This window comes from Carcharhinus amblyrhynchos, chromosome 15 (genome assembly GCF_965287045.1).
Source record: "Carcharhinus amblyrhynchos chromosome 15, sCarAmb.v2.hapA, whole genome shotgun sequence".
Classification (NCBI taxonomy): domain Eukaryota; kingdom Metazoa; phylum Chordata; class Chondrichthyes; order Carcharhiniformes; family Carcharhinidae; genus Carcharhinus; species Carcharhinus amblyrhynchos.
The window spans coordinates 7,913,142-7,927,401 of record NC_137338.1 but is presented as its reverse complement, the minus strand read 5'-3'; the positions used below and the strand labels follow the sequence as shown (position 1 = coordinate 7,927,401).

Here is a 14,260-nt window from a genome sequence, read left to right as displayed (position 1 = left end):
AACTTTTTGCTTGCTAATTCGCCTCAAGGGGATTATCAGGGCGCTTGTAAACAGTGTCAAAATGAAACAAATGACGCTCTTCTGCTCTAGAGAACCGAATTGTTAGGCTCACAGCAGAGACAGCATGTCCCTTTAACTGGATAGTAAAGCCCCTCCTTAGTACTTAAGAAATAGTCTGGCTCCCACTTTATCCCTGCAGCGCTTGAGGTCCCTCTGTAGTTACACTTTGGTTTCAGGCACATTTAGAACTCGCGGCCGTTCACCTGTGCGTGGACTACCCCCTAACACCCTCCACCCCCACCGAAATCAGCAGCATCCAGCCACAGGAGGGTAACCCCAAATCAACACTGCCAAATGTCCCCTCAGACCTACCTTCCCTTCTCCAGAGCAGCTATCCTGCTGATCTGAGGACAGCGCCGGGTAAGCATCGGCTTTAATCCCACTTCGCGGGGAAGTGGCAAACTTCACTGTCCCCCCAACCCGAGTGCAGTAACGAGCCTTGTGGCTTTTTCTACAGCTGGCCCCTGCTCCATTGGCCCGCCGCCAGTTCCCCCTATCCGGTGGGGGGAGGGGGAGCCGGGGGAGGAGTACATGGATTGGAAGAAAAGTACCACACTTTTAGCAATGGGACATTCAATCGTGACACTTTAGTTACTGGAGATTTGTTTTAGGATTAACAGGCAAAAACAGATCTAGAAGTGATTTTGCATTTTGTTTTAATATGTATCCCGCAGCCTCTCATCTAGCTTTCCTTCGCGGTATCCACTTCTCTATCTAACCCTCTAAACATCTATCTGTCTATCTATCTGTCTATCTATCTATCTATCTGTCTATCTATCTATCTATCTATCTATCTATCTGTCTATCTATCTATTTATCTATCTATCTGTCTATCTATCTATCTATCCCTATTTATCTTTTTCTATTTCTATTTATCCATCTCCTGCTACCTATTTATCTATCTATCGATCTATCTATCCATTCCTATTTATTTCTCTCTATTTCTATCTATCCAGCTGTCTCTATCTATCTATCTATCCCTATTTATTTTTTTTATTTCTATCTATCCATCTCTTTCTATCTATTTATCTATCGATCGATCTATCTATCTATTCCTATTTATCTCTCTCTATTTCTTTCTATCTATCTATCTATCTATCTATCTATCTATCTATCTATCTATCTATGTGTCTATCTATCTATCTGTTTATCTCTCTATCTGTCTGTACCTATCTGTCTATCTGTATCTATCTATCTATCTGTCTGTCTACCCATCTATCTATCTATCTGTCTATCTATCTGTCTATCTATTTCTCTCTCTAATCTCTATGTGTTTCTCTGACTACCTCTCTATACAGATACTGATGTGAGCTAGTACAGTGTTGCTCGCTGGATTGCCGGAGTGTGCGGGCGACGCGCCGCCCCGCCGCGGAGGAATATTCTGGCAGAGGTTGGCATGCGATATAGTTCAGTGTGGCACTGTTTTGAGCGCCAGTTTCAGGAATCGCTCTGGCAAAGGAGCAAGCATCTGCCTGCGAGTCTCCGGGAAGTGTCTGCACGCCGCCACCACAGGCTCCGGAGAAAATGACCTTCGCCTCACTCTACCTAATCGGATTTCTTATCTGCAGCGGGGAAGGTAGGAAGTGGAAATGATGTTAAACAAGAATATGTTTGTGCCTATATATATAAATGTATATGTATATATATATATATAGAAAGGGGGAGAGATAGAAGCACTGACTGCATTGCAGTGATAGAATGGGACTAAGCGTCGGACAGGTTGCAGACAGGGAAATGAAGAGTTGTTAAGTCTTTTTGCTATTTAAAGGCACGCTTGTATATTGACCGGGTGTCAATGTGCGTTGTGATTGTGTTGTGACAGATGACGGCTGCTTGAGAAGGGGCTGAAGTGTTTGAAGGTGTATTTAGTGGGGGAAACACTCAGCCATTAGATCGGGGGCTTCCTTAACTTCCCTCCTATATACATATATCTTAATAATGTCTGTTGTTAGCCCGTTACTCTCGCTGAAATGGTTCTCTGATGGTTGCCAATTAGGAATTCCAAAGAGTTTGCACATGACATACAATTTTAGATTTTTTTTTCTTGGAGAGAATTGGAACTCAGGTGACAGGACCCACCACACACACACACACACTGTCCCTCCTTTAGACCTCTGCATCTGTGTGTTTTAACAATTCCATAGTTCCAGCCGAGATTCGGTAATCAACGTGCAGTTTGTTGACGGTGGTTTAGGGTATGGTTAATGTGACTGTGTTTTATATTTCAATGTTAAGATGTATTGCTCTGAACTGGGCCAAAGAAAAACAAATGTGACAATATTTTTGGGATGAATCGGTATTAACTGTTCAGCCACCGTTCGGTTTCTGAATTGAGCCTGAAAGTTTAGATTCGGGGTGTGTGTGTGTGAGTGTGTTCATTCAGACAGAGTTGAACTGAAACGTGTGAGGAAGTGAGTTGCGAGTGTGGGTTTACTGTGCTGAGTAAAACTGGTGTATGCGGCAGGTGGCGATGCAGAGCTGCTGTACTGGATACGATTAGAGTTCTCTCATACCTTGTCCCAGTCACACACACACACTGACACACATATGAACAGACACACAACACACACTGACACACATATGAACAGACACACAACACACACTGACACACAGACACACATACGAACAGACACACAACACACAGATGCACGCACACACACACAGACACACACACACACACACTGACACAGACACACACAGAAACACACACAAACAGGCACACACACACGGACAGAGATACACAGAGAGACACACTGACACACAGACACAGAGACATACGAACAGGCACGCACGCACACAGACACAGAGATGCACAGACACACAGACACAAAACCACACAGTGACACACAGATACAGTGATGCATAGAGAGACACACACACTGACACACAGAGACACACACAAACACAGACACTTAGATACACAGATACACAGACGCCCAGACACATATATACACGCGGACACGCGGGCAAACACATTTACGCACACACATAGATACACACACACACACATACAGATACACACACACAAACACAGAGGGAGACAAGCAAACACAAAAATACTCACGGACACATACAGACACACACACGCAACATAAGCACTCGTCGGCCCCACAGTTTGTGGGAGTGTTTGCTTTCTCCTTCTGTGTCTCTTACACGGTGCAAGGGGAGAACTCATTGCTGTGAGAGGCTCACCCTTCTTACCTGGCTGAGCCCAGGCACCAGTGACGGGAGGAAGAGGCGAACTTGCTGCGAGGCTCCCTGTCCATCTCCAGCTCACAGCTCCGGCTCTCATTAATCTGTTGATTATCACCCAGTGAGATTTCATCGCCGCAACAATCTCTGTTGGCATTTTGCTTCGAATCATTTTACCCCGGCGCCCTGCGCTCAGCTTTCTTAACATGCCACTAATCTCGATGCGCTGCTCAACGTCTACAACTACAGTCTGAAGTACAGTTCTGTCAAAAGAAAACTTGTCCCCTGCTGCCCGGTTGTTTCAATGTCATTCCTGATGATGGGGCGGGAGGGGGTGGGGTGCGGGGGGGTGGGGGGGCGATGGTGTTGGTTGGTGGTTGAAGGAGTTGGATGGGGTGGGTGTTAACAAAATTGTTCATTTGGATGGGTGATAACGATTGTAATGTTAGCAGAATTCACACCGCCCCAATAGATAGTTCAGTATCGGTGTAGCAGTGTACCGAGGATCCTCTGCGTTAGTGCTGAGGCGGTTGGGTTCATCAGACCGGTCAAATTGGCCAGGGCAGCGTGGACAAGAGAGCTTTCAACAAGGGAACAAGTGAACGGGAGGGAGCTGGGAGCAGTAGGCTGTGGGGTAAGAACATTGTCGGTGGCTCATTGTAACCCCCCCCCCCCCCCCCACATTCCCAAATAATTTGTTCAGCGACAAAATCTCCTCCGGACCAACTCCCCTGCAGTTGAAACCAAAAGAGAAAATGCTGGAAAATCTCAGCAGGTCTGGCAGCATCTGTGAGGAGAGATGCTGGCAGACCTGCTGAGATTTTCCAGTATTTTCTCTTGGGGTTTCACATTCGGTAGTAATTAGTTTTTATACCCTGGAGTTGAAATCTGCCGGCTCCCTCAGATAGCCCCATCTTATCTCCTTTCCCCTTGTACAATTGGGTAGGGAGACTCTGATGGAAGTGATATCCCTGGAGGAGGGTGGGGAGGGGTGGGTGGGGAGGGGGGAATGGGAATATGTCAAGGGAGGTGTACGTGTGTGTGTATGTGTCAATGTGTTACATACAGAGATATAATTCGAAACAACAAGGACTTGGCTGTGTTTGCAGATTTGTTAGTTGTTGAAAATGCTTAATGAAAAAAGAGGGAATGCTGGAAAAAAAACATATTCGGCGGGTCTGGAGATGTTTAACTCCTCAAGCACCGTGTTATTGAACAGTCACAGCTGTATCAGGAGAACATTTGGTGACATTTCTAATGCGGCTGAGCCTCAGTCTGATTACTATTGATTGCACAATCTAAAGTTACAAATATCATTAGCAACAGGACAGAGCTCACCCCACCGATGTGGCAGTGCTCTCCTCCCACTTACACAGCCATGCCAATATTGACTGCCCATTTACTTGGTGTGTTAACTATATTAAATGGTGACAGTATTACGCAGTTCACATCTGGGTGACAAGGCATAAGTGCCACAGAGAGTTAGCAATGCGGTGGCACGCAGAATGATTTTCAGTTTGAAGAACACTCTCCAAGCATTAAGCTCATTTCTTCCCACCAAACAGATGGTGTTAACCATTTCTCACCCCGTCCTTTGCCATTCGACTATACAGGATGATTCAATGGCATTGCGGTGTTTGTTACTCATGGTTCCTTCCTATTCACTGCTTGCCACCCGCTGTCACTTCACCCGGGACACATCTATCCTGAAGACTGAATGCAGTTTAAAGGGTTGCGTGGGGTGGATTGCAACTCAGGAGGGTCCAAGGTTTGCTGGAACCTGGTTTTGAGCAGGAAAGGTGGATCGATTGGAGGTTGGCAGCTGTGATCAGGAAGGGATGATTTGCTTGGGAAGGTCTGAGGATTGGGCTGTGATTGCAAGGAAGACAAGTTACAGGGAGGGGGAGGGGGTGTTGGTAAGGTGGGGATTACTTCTCAGCCTTTTGACTAAGATCAAGCATTAGATCAACCCAAGATGGTGTGCAATGTCTTTTTTTGTCAGCTTGGATTTTGCTTATTTCTCTTCATGCACCCACTGGTCTATAAGGCAGACCTGTCTGTTCCCGTAGAAAGTTTCTCCTGGTCCCTAGTCTGTCGCCAGAGGCTCATAGCTTGAGGGGCACCACTCCACATCAAGCGTGGCTGACCAGGAGTCTCCCCAGCTCTCATCACCATCCACTGGCCTATTTAGAATGATGTTGCAGGTTGTTTAGCAATCTGTCTGACTGTGTTACGAGCGCATCTTGGTCATCAAATCCTGGGGTGGGACTGGAACCCAGAGCTTCTGGCTCAGAGGCAGGGGCTATCAACTGTGTCATAAGACCTGCAAGCTTGGTTTTTGTATGTCTCCCTTGTGGGGATCAGTAATTGGATTCAGTTTGAGTTTGGATTGGTTTTTGGAGCAAGCAAGGAGATAGAAGGAGGGCTTTCCCCCAGCCCAGTTCATGCACTGGCTTTGCAAGAAATGAATGAAATTTAAATTTAAAAGAAAGATGGGTATTGCGTAGATTTGGAGGGAAGGAGAGGATTAAAGTTACAAGGCCAAGATTCTCATTAGGGATGGAGGGGATTGAACTCCAACAAACCTGGGGAGGATATTTTCGAGTTGTTATTCACCTCCATAAGAACTGTTTCACTTTCTCACTGGCGGGAGGGTTAACATCCAACATTTTCTATTAAGACTGCTGCAGAGAGAGAGGAAAGGAAAAAACTATAAACATTTTGTTCACACACACAGATGTTTAAATTGATAAGAGATCATCAGGCTGTTGCTTCTCATTATGACATATAATTGAAGTAAACAGTGCATTCGGGGGTGACCTACACATTACTGTGAAGGTAAGGCACATGGAGTGCTTTGTTGAATAAATATTTCTTCAGCTGGAGTGTCCCCCCTGAGTGCTCCCCCAACCTCTTCCCACTTAGATTTCGAGATGTCTGTCGACCCTACTATTGGAACACAGCAAGTTAGTCATTCCACTCCTTCATACACCAGCTCTTCCTTATGTCTGGGAGTGGAGTGAGAAAGATTGGAACTCCTAAATGGGAAAGGAAATGCTCCAACTGGCTTTTGCTGTTAAAATTAAGGTTGATTTTTGTCTCTGGTCAAATTTACTCTTTTCGCTCTCCAGAGTACACGTGGCTGGTGTACATCTGTATCCTGAAGGTCAGTTTTGCAAAGAAGCAATTTACGCGGTTGTTAAACTGTCTTGTCTTGCCCAGAAGAGGTGAATAAAAATGTGAAGGAAATAGTTTAGCTTATTTATGAGTGTCACAAGTAGGCTTAAGTAGCAATGCAATGAAATTACTCTGAAAATTCCCTACTCACCACACTCCAGCAATTTGGGGACACTGAGGGAAAATTTAGTTTGGCCAAAGCACCTAACCAGCACATCTTTCAGACTATGGGAGGAAACCAGAGCACCAGGAGGAAAGCCATGCAGGCTCAGGGAGAATGCGCAGACTCCACACAGACAGTGACCCAAGCTGGGAATTGAACCCGGATTCTTGGTGCTGGAGTGCCAACCACTGTGCTACTGTTGTAGAGTTAGGAGTCTTTAGCATGTATCACTGCACTAACCCTTTACACCTCTGGCTCATTGTCCAGTCTCCATTGACAGTGTCCCAGTGTTAAAAGACTAGTTGTTACTTACAAAAAACTGCTCACTGGTTCTACAGAGTGGCATGGTGGCACAGTGGTTAGTATTGCTGCCCCCATAGCATCAGGGACCTGGATTTGATTCCCAGCTTGGGTCACTGTGCGGAGCCTGCACATTCTCCCTGTGTCTGTGTGGGTTTCTTCTGGGTGATCTGGTTTCCTCCCACATTATGAAAGACGTGCTGGTAAGGTGCATTGGCCATGCTAAATTTTCCCTCATTGTACCCGAACAAGTGCTAGAGTGTGGCAGCTAGGGATTTTCACAGTAATGTCACTGCAGCGTTAATGTAAACCTATTGGTGACACTAATAAATAAACTATAAAAAAGTTTTCCCCAAATTCATGAAATCTTGTCAGGTTCTCTCAGAAGCCTCCAGAAGCCAGTCTCTTTGTGTGACTGGCTTTGTTCATTTTCCTGCTTTGGGATCCACCATTAACTCAAGTTGGTATCATTTCTGACTTGTGCTCAAATAATAACTAATCCTGACTGGTATTTCAGTACATGACATTACGTAATAGTTCATTCATCTATATTTGCCTAAATGTCAGTGCGGCGCTCTTAACATTTGCTGATTTATGCAGAAAATTAGATAGCGAGGATTAATGTTCTTAGCTATTCACATCATGACATGAAAGAGGACAACTCCAAAGCAGTTTTTTGAATGATGTATGAATCCCTGAGATGTGTTTATAATATGAGATGTTCTATTACTTTTTAATAAAGCAAACCTTCCATTCCTGATGCTGAAAATGATCACTGTTGGTTGTCTCTGTAACTTTTCAACAGCAATAGTACCTTATGATTCGGTAACTGGAGGATGGAGCCCAGTTGGCCAATGTCCAATAGCAAAATCTCAGATCTTCGGAGAAAAATTCTACTGATCAGTGCTTTAACTTGAAATTTCTTCACCCATTGAGTGATCAATCTACCACTGAAAGTAACTGATGCCAATATGTTTTATGATTTCATAAAGAAGTTACATTTAGATCTTGGGGCTAAAGACATTAGGGGATATGGGGCTAAGGGGGGATCAGGTTATTGAATTTGATGATCAGCCATGATCATAATAGAATCCCTACAGTGTAGAAGGAGGCCATTTGGCCCATCAAGTCTGCAACGACCACAATCCCACCCAGTCTCTATCCCCATGACCCCATGCATTTACCCTAACTAGTCCCCCTGACACTCAGGGGCAATTTCACATGGCCAATTTACCTAACCCGCATACCTTTGGAGTGTGGGAGGAAACTGGAGCACCCGGAGGAAACCCACGCACTCACGGGTAGAATGCGCAAACTCCACACAGACGCTGACAGGAATCAAACCCAGGCACTGTGGGGCAGTAGTACTAACCACTGTGCCATCATGCCATCCTAATAATGAATGACGGAGCAGACTTTAAAGGGCTGAATGTCTTCTAGTTTCTATGTATGTTTCTATAATTTAGCTTCAAACCTGATAGTTTGCCATTGCATTTATGTTGATATTAATGCTTAATCATGAGAGGAACATTTCCTTCCTGCCCCCTTACTTGTCCTCCCCCAGAACTCTCTACAAGTATGCGTTGAATTTCAATTGAAGGGAAACTCGCAACAACAAACTTCAGTTGGGAAGGATCAAAGTTCAATTGTGACATGTATGTTTTCTCATGATCTTGCTATCCCTCCATCTTCTTGCTTTTCTTTTATTTTAAATTTTATACCTTTCTCAGAGTTACAAAGCCAATGTGCCGAATGGACAGAGCCAGCCACTAATCCATCTCCTTGCTAGCTCCAAAAAATAATTTAAATTGAATCCAATTCAGTTGGGGTGGCACAGTGGTCAGCACTTCTGCCTTACAGCACCAGGGGCTCAATTCTGGCCTTGGTAACTAACTGTGTGTGTGGAGTTTGCGCATTCCCCCCACATATGCATGGGTTTCCTCTGGATGCCCTGGTTTCCTCCCATAGTTCAAAGATGTGTGGGATAGATTGATTGGCCATGCTAACTTGCCCCTTCGTGTCAGGGGGATCAGCAGGGTAAATACAGGGGGGTAAGGGGATAGGATGTGGGTGGGATTTTTGTATGTGCAGACTCGAAGGTCCAAATGGTATCTTTCTGCACTGGAATGATTCTAAGATTTAATTCATGGTCTCCAAACCAGGGACATACCAGATTCAAGGTGACAAGAACAGACATTATACTTAATCTCATGCTTGATCCTATTCTCGATCTTAGCCAGACGGCCGAGAAGTTTTCTCCATTTCCTTGCCAACTAATTTTCCTCATTTATCCCCTTTTGTGGTCTCCAATTTAAACAAAGGTGAATTGAATTGACTTTGTCGAAGTTGAGTTGAATGAGATTGTATTGCATCAGTCACTCTATTGTGTGTGGGTTATTCAGCGGTGTGCAAACAAGAAAGTGCAATTTGGACCTGATGGAATTATACAAGGAATTACGCAAGGAAGGTCTGTTTTATAATTAGGCTGCACTATATATCTCTTCCAAATTTCCTGTGAAACCAAACATCCAAAGTGAGTTTGATGGAGCCCTTGTTTAAAAAGGGGCAGTGTGTGTGTGAAATACTGTACAAGAAAACATAATATTGATCTTTTATCAATCTTTGTGGGTTCTTTTCATATGACACTCTTTATGGACACTGTAATTATAGAAATGAAAAGATTCCATTAATATTTGTCTGTTTTTGATAGTATGTGCATTCCGTGGCTGCACAGTTTGCGTACTTATTTAGTTTATCAGAATCTCATTAGGATAACATTGTATATTTCAGCAAGCATTTTAGTGCAGTATCTGATTAAAAAATTGCTTTTTGCAGACATTCTGCTGGTTGTGAAAGCTTTAACATATCGCTGCCTGCTGTGAAATGGAAAACTCATAGCTCGTCAGATTACATCTGCGAGAGAAAGGTCAACGTTTCGGAGTGGGACCCTTCACTAGAAATGAGTTGGGATGGAACATTTACTACCTTGCCTATGAGCGAGGCCAGGGATAAGGCGTCACAGCTGAATGGTTAACCCATCTGTCTTTTTCAGTTTTGCTGTGTGTTTCTATTTTTATTTCTGATTTTCAACATTGTCTGCTTTCCGTTTACACCTTCATCATACAGCTACACTACAAAAGACTGCTTTATAAATACACCCTTGCTGTTATTACTCAGTTCTGAGGGAAAAAATGTGTGAGCCACCCTCTTTTTTCCAGATACCTTGGACTAAATGTCATCTTCTCCACTCTGTCAGCTCTTGTAACAGCGTTCACGAATTGAAAAGTTTGTTCTTTTCGTTCCTGGGTGACGCTGGCTGGCCAGCATTTATTGCCCAACCCCAGTTGCCCTTGAGCTGAACGTCTTGCCAGGCCATGTCAGAGGGCAGTTGAGTGTCAACCACATTGCTGTGGATCTGGAGTCATATGTAGGCCAGACTGAGTAAGAACGGCAGATTTCTTTGCCTGAAGGACATCAGTGCATCAGATGGGTTTTTCCAACAATCAGCAATGGTCATTGCCAGATTCTTAAATTTTATTGCATTCAAATTCCACCATCTGCTATGGAGGGATTCGAACCCGGATCCCCAGAACATTAGCTGAGTTACTGATTAATAGTCTAGCAATAATATCGCTAGGCTATCGCCTCCCCTAAATGGGGAGTTAGGTGCGCTCCCTGTTGCCAAGTATTTAGTTGTTAATGAGGAGGGGAAAGGTGGTCCACCCTACACCCATTACAGTTTCTCCGTTTTAGCATCACTTATCCTAGGGGATTTTCACAGTAACTTCATTGCAGTGTTAATGTAAGCCTACCTGTGACGCTGATAAATTAACTTAACCTATATCCAGAGGGTGATATTGAGGTGTGCTGCAAAAAATGGGCTGGTGCTGAGTGTTCGGTTGATTTTGTTCCATTTGGCTGGGAGAAGGGGGGATAATATTCAGCTAGTGTTTTAACATAATTGGCAAAAATGCCAAAGACAGATGAGGACGAAAATGCTTTGAATTAGCAAATTGTTGTGATCTGGAACGCACTGTCTGGAAGCTCGGTGGAAGCTGATTTAACAGTAACATTCAAAAGAGAATTAGATAAGCAGTTTCTTAAAAAAAAGTAAAGATGTAAAAAAAAAGCGGGGAGAAGAGGTTTCATATTGACAGGGTTTTCAAGAAGCAGGCACAATGGGCTGAATGGCCTTTTTATTGTGCTATGTGATTTTATGATGCTGGATTTCTACTCTAATAACTAATCAGCGGCATTATAGTGCCCAGGGCCTGGTAAAGGTGCACATTTTCAGCACTGGGTGAAGACAAGATCAAGTTCCATTTCAATGACTCTCACCCTCTGCTCAAAAGGCCCACTGCCTCTCACTCAATCCGCTCATGCACTCCATCCAAAGTCCTGAAAGCACAAGCTATTCAAAGGCTACACTGCTACCTGGGGAGTGGTACCCACCCCCGTAACAGTCCAGAGAAAAGGTCAGAAAATTGCGGGGCGTGAGGAATCAAAATAGACGATTTAAGTAAATTGTATAGGGAAGGCTGCAAGTGGTGAGATTCCTTCCATTGATTTTTTTTTTGGTTGGAAAAAATGTCAGCGTGAATTCAAAGCATCATCGTAGCCCGGTGTGTCTCTCGGTGAGGAGTTATTGATTTAGCATTTCTCAGCCGGTCTGCAAATATTCTTATTTTCGCACGCTCAGGGAAGGGACAAACCGCAATCGTCTTTCTGTTTGTAAACTTTGAGACAATGTAAAAATAAGGAATTTATGGTTTTCAGAAGACTTTACAGTGTTCCTCTTGCTGCCTTTATGGTGTTTATCTTTGCTGTCATGAGTGACTCAGCAGTCGGTTAAGAATCATTTTGGCATCCTGGCTCAAAAGAATTTCCATTGCTTCCTTTCCGATCTGTAGGAGAAAAAGACACTGAGGCAACCGCAATGGAATTTCATATCCACTTTTCAATTTTCTGGGGTAGGGTAGGTGATAGAAGTGAGGGAGGGAACGAACAGCATTTATGCTCCTGACAGACTGAGTTGCAATGTTGTAGAGATGCTGGCGTTGGACTGGGGTAAACGCAGTAAGAAGTCTCACACCACCAGGTTAAAGTCCAACCAGTTTATTTGATAGTAAACCCACAAGCTTTTGGAAACACTGTTTCAGGTGTGTGAAAGGTTCTGATCAGAGAAGGGCATGTAGAGGCACACACAGTTTACAGAGTTGCACACATAGGTTGGGGCATTGCAGGCCCTGTGTTTAGTAATGCCTCAACGTCAGTTGATTCGGGGAGTCAGTCAGTTCAGCTGGCTGGAAGGTGATGCTGAGCAATGCCAGCAAAGTGGGTTGAATTCCCATACTGGTTGAGGTTATTTATGAAGGCCCCCCATCTTACCCCTCGCCCGAGGTGTGGTGATCCTCAGATGCACCATAGAAAGCATTCCTTCTGGCTGTATCACAGCTTGGTATGGCTCCTGCTATGCCCAAGACCACAAGGAACTACAAAATGTAACCCAATCCATCACGCAAACCAGCTTCCCATCCATTGACTCTGTCTACACTCCCTGCTGCCTCGGCAAAGCAGCCAGCATAATCAAGGACCTCACCCACCCCGGGCAATCTCTTTTCCACTTTCTTCCGTCAGGAAAAAGATAGAAAAGTCTCAGTTCATGTAACAACCGACTCAAGTACATCTTCTTCCCTGCTGCTGTCAGACTTTTGAATGGGCTTACCTTGCATTAAGTTGATCTTTCTCTACAGCCTGGCTATGACTGTAACACTACATTGTGCATTCTCTCCTTTCCTTCTCCAGGAACGGTATGCTTTGTCTGTATAGCGTGCAAGAAATGATATTTTTCACTGTATACTAATACATGTGACAGTACTAAATCAAATCAATCAAATAAAATCATAGGGTTAAAATCACTACCAGTCAGTTCTCCCCCTCAACGGGGAGCGTAGCCTCTGGCCATCTGGGAGTATAGCATCTTTGCCTCAACATGGAGAGACAGTGGCTGGACATGACCAAGTTTCCGTGATGGCCTTTTCATGGCTGATTAGAAACAATGCTGCAAACCTCATGGAAGGGTTGTGGGGGTGGGGTAGGGAAGTGTGTGCCGAGGGTGGGGAGAGGGAGTAAATTTGACTGTGCTTTTTTTTGTATCAGTTGGTGCAATGACAAATGAAGTCAGTGTGAGTGGTTTCGGGGGAGGCAATTACCTAGTAGTGGTATTATCACAAGACTATTAATCCTCAGCTAATATCCTGGGGACCTGGGTTCAAATCCCGCAACAGCAGATGGTGGAATTTGAATTCAATAAAAAAAAATCTGGAATTAAGAATCGACCGATGACCATTGTCAATTGTCGAGAAAACCCATCTGGTTCCCTTTAGAGAAGGAAATCTACCATCCTTACCTGGTCTGGCCTACATGTGACTCCAGAACCACAGCAATCTGGTTGACTCTCAGCTGGCCTCCAAGGGCAGTTGGGGATGGGCAATAAACGCTGGCCCAGCCAGCGATGCCCATGTCCCATGAATGAAGTTTTTAAAAGTCTACACACCAAGGAGCTTGTAGAGAGGGCGGGGGGGGGAGCGTGGGGGGGGCAGTGGCGGGGGCAGTGGCGGGAGTGGGTGTGATCGTGTACTGGGGAGGCAGAAGGAAATTAAAACTCTGAACGTTTTGTCATGCAGTGTAGATTGTGGGAGCACATGTTATTAGTAACAGGACTGGAGGGAGACTTGCTCAAGAGCCCATAATGAAATCGTCATCCTTGGCTGAGCTTCCCTTATTGCCGCTCTGTCGCAAGTGTGCTTCCCAGCTCTGTTTTCTGATAGCACAACAGCGTTTGTCAGTGAGGAGACCACTGGACAAAACACAATTCACACAACAGTCTCTTTTGTGAGCAGTCAGTCCCCGAAGACATAACTTTAGCTTTTCCTCCAACACACAGTCACGGTGATAACATTATTTCCATTCATGACTTCAATTTACAATACATTTGGAATGCACTAAAAGCGGTGACCATGTATAATCGTTTGCTAATCTGTGGACATGTTAAGGTTCCTTTTTTTGTATCCAGCCTACCAGACTCTCAGCTGTCTCTGAAAGAGTAAGCCTGCAACCTGGCTCCTCTAAAACTACCCTCTGCTCTCAGCCTGTAAGATGTACAAGAAGACACGGCCCTTACTCCCATCTCATTTAACCATCCCAATTATTTTTCTGCCATCCTTACTCGGGGGAACGTTACTTCGCTGATGAGGTTGGGATGGTACCAAATGGCGTTGGGAATTGGATACTCTTCCCTGCTTCAGGGAACACTGCCTCTCTTGATTGGAATATCCAAGGTTGGGATTGTACAAAGGGGCTATGGGA

The 14,260-nt window shown here is 44.6% G+C and overlaps 1 protein-coding gene across 3 annotated transcripts in view; it reads left to right on the top strand.

The window, feature by feature from the left end:
* Window positions 1-1,520: 1,520 nt before the first annotated feature.
* ncam2a (neural cell adhesion molecule 2a) overlaps window positions 1,521-14,260 on the top strand; it is a 1,336,232-nt gene continuing 1,323,492 nt past the window's right edge. For all 3 annotated transcript variants that reach the window (XM_080203386.1, XM_080203385.1, XM_080203387.1), the window contains exon 1: window positions 1,521-1,636. In XM_080203386.1, coding sequence (XP_080059512.1) covers window positions 1,585-1,636 — 52 coding nt within the window. In that variant the 5' untranslated portion in view covers window positions 1,521-1,584. The remainder of the gene's footprint in view (window positions 1,637-14,260) is intronic.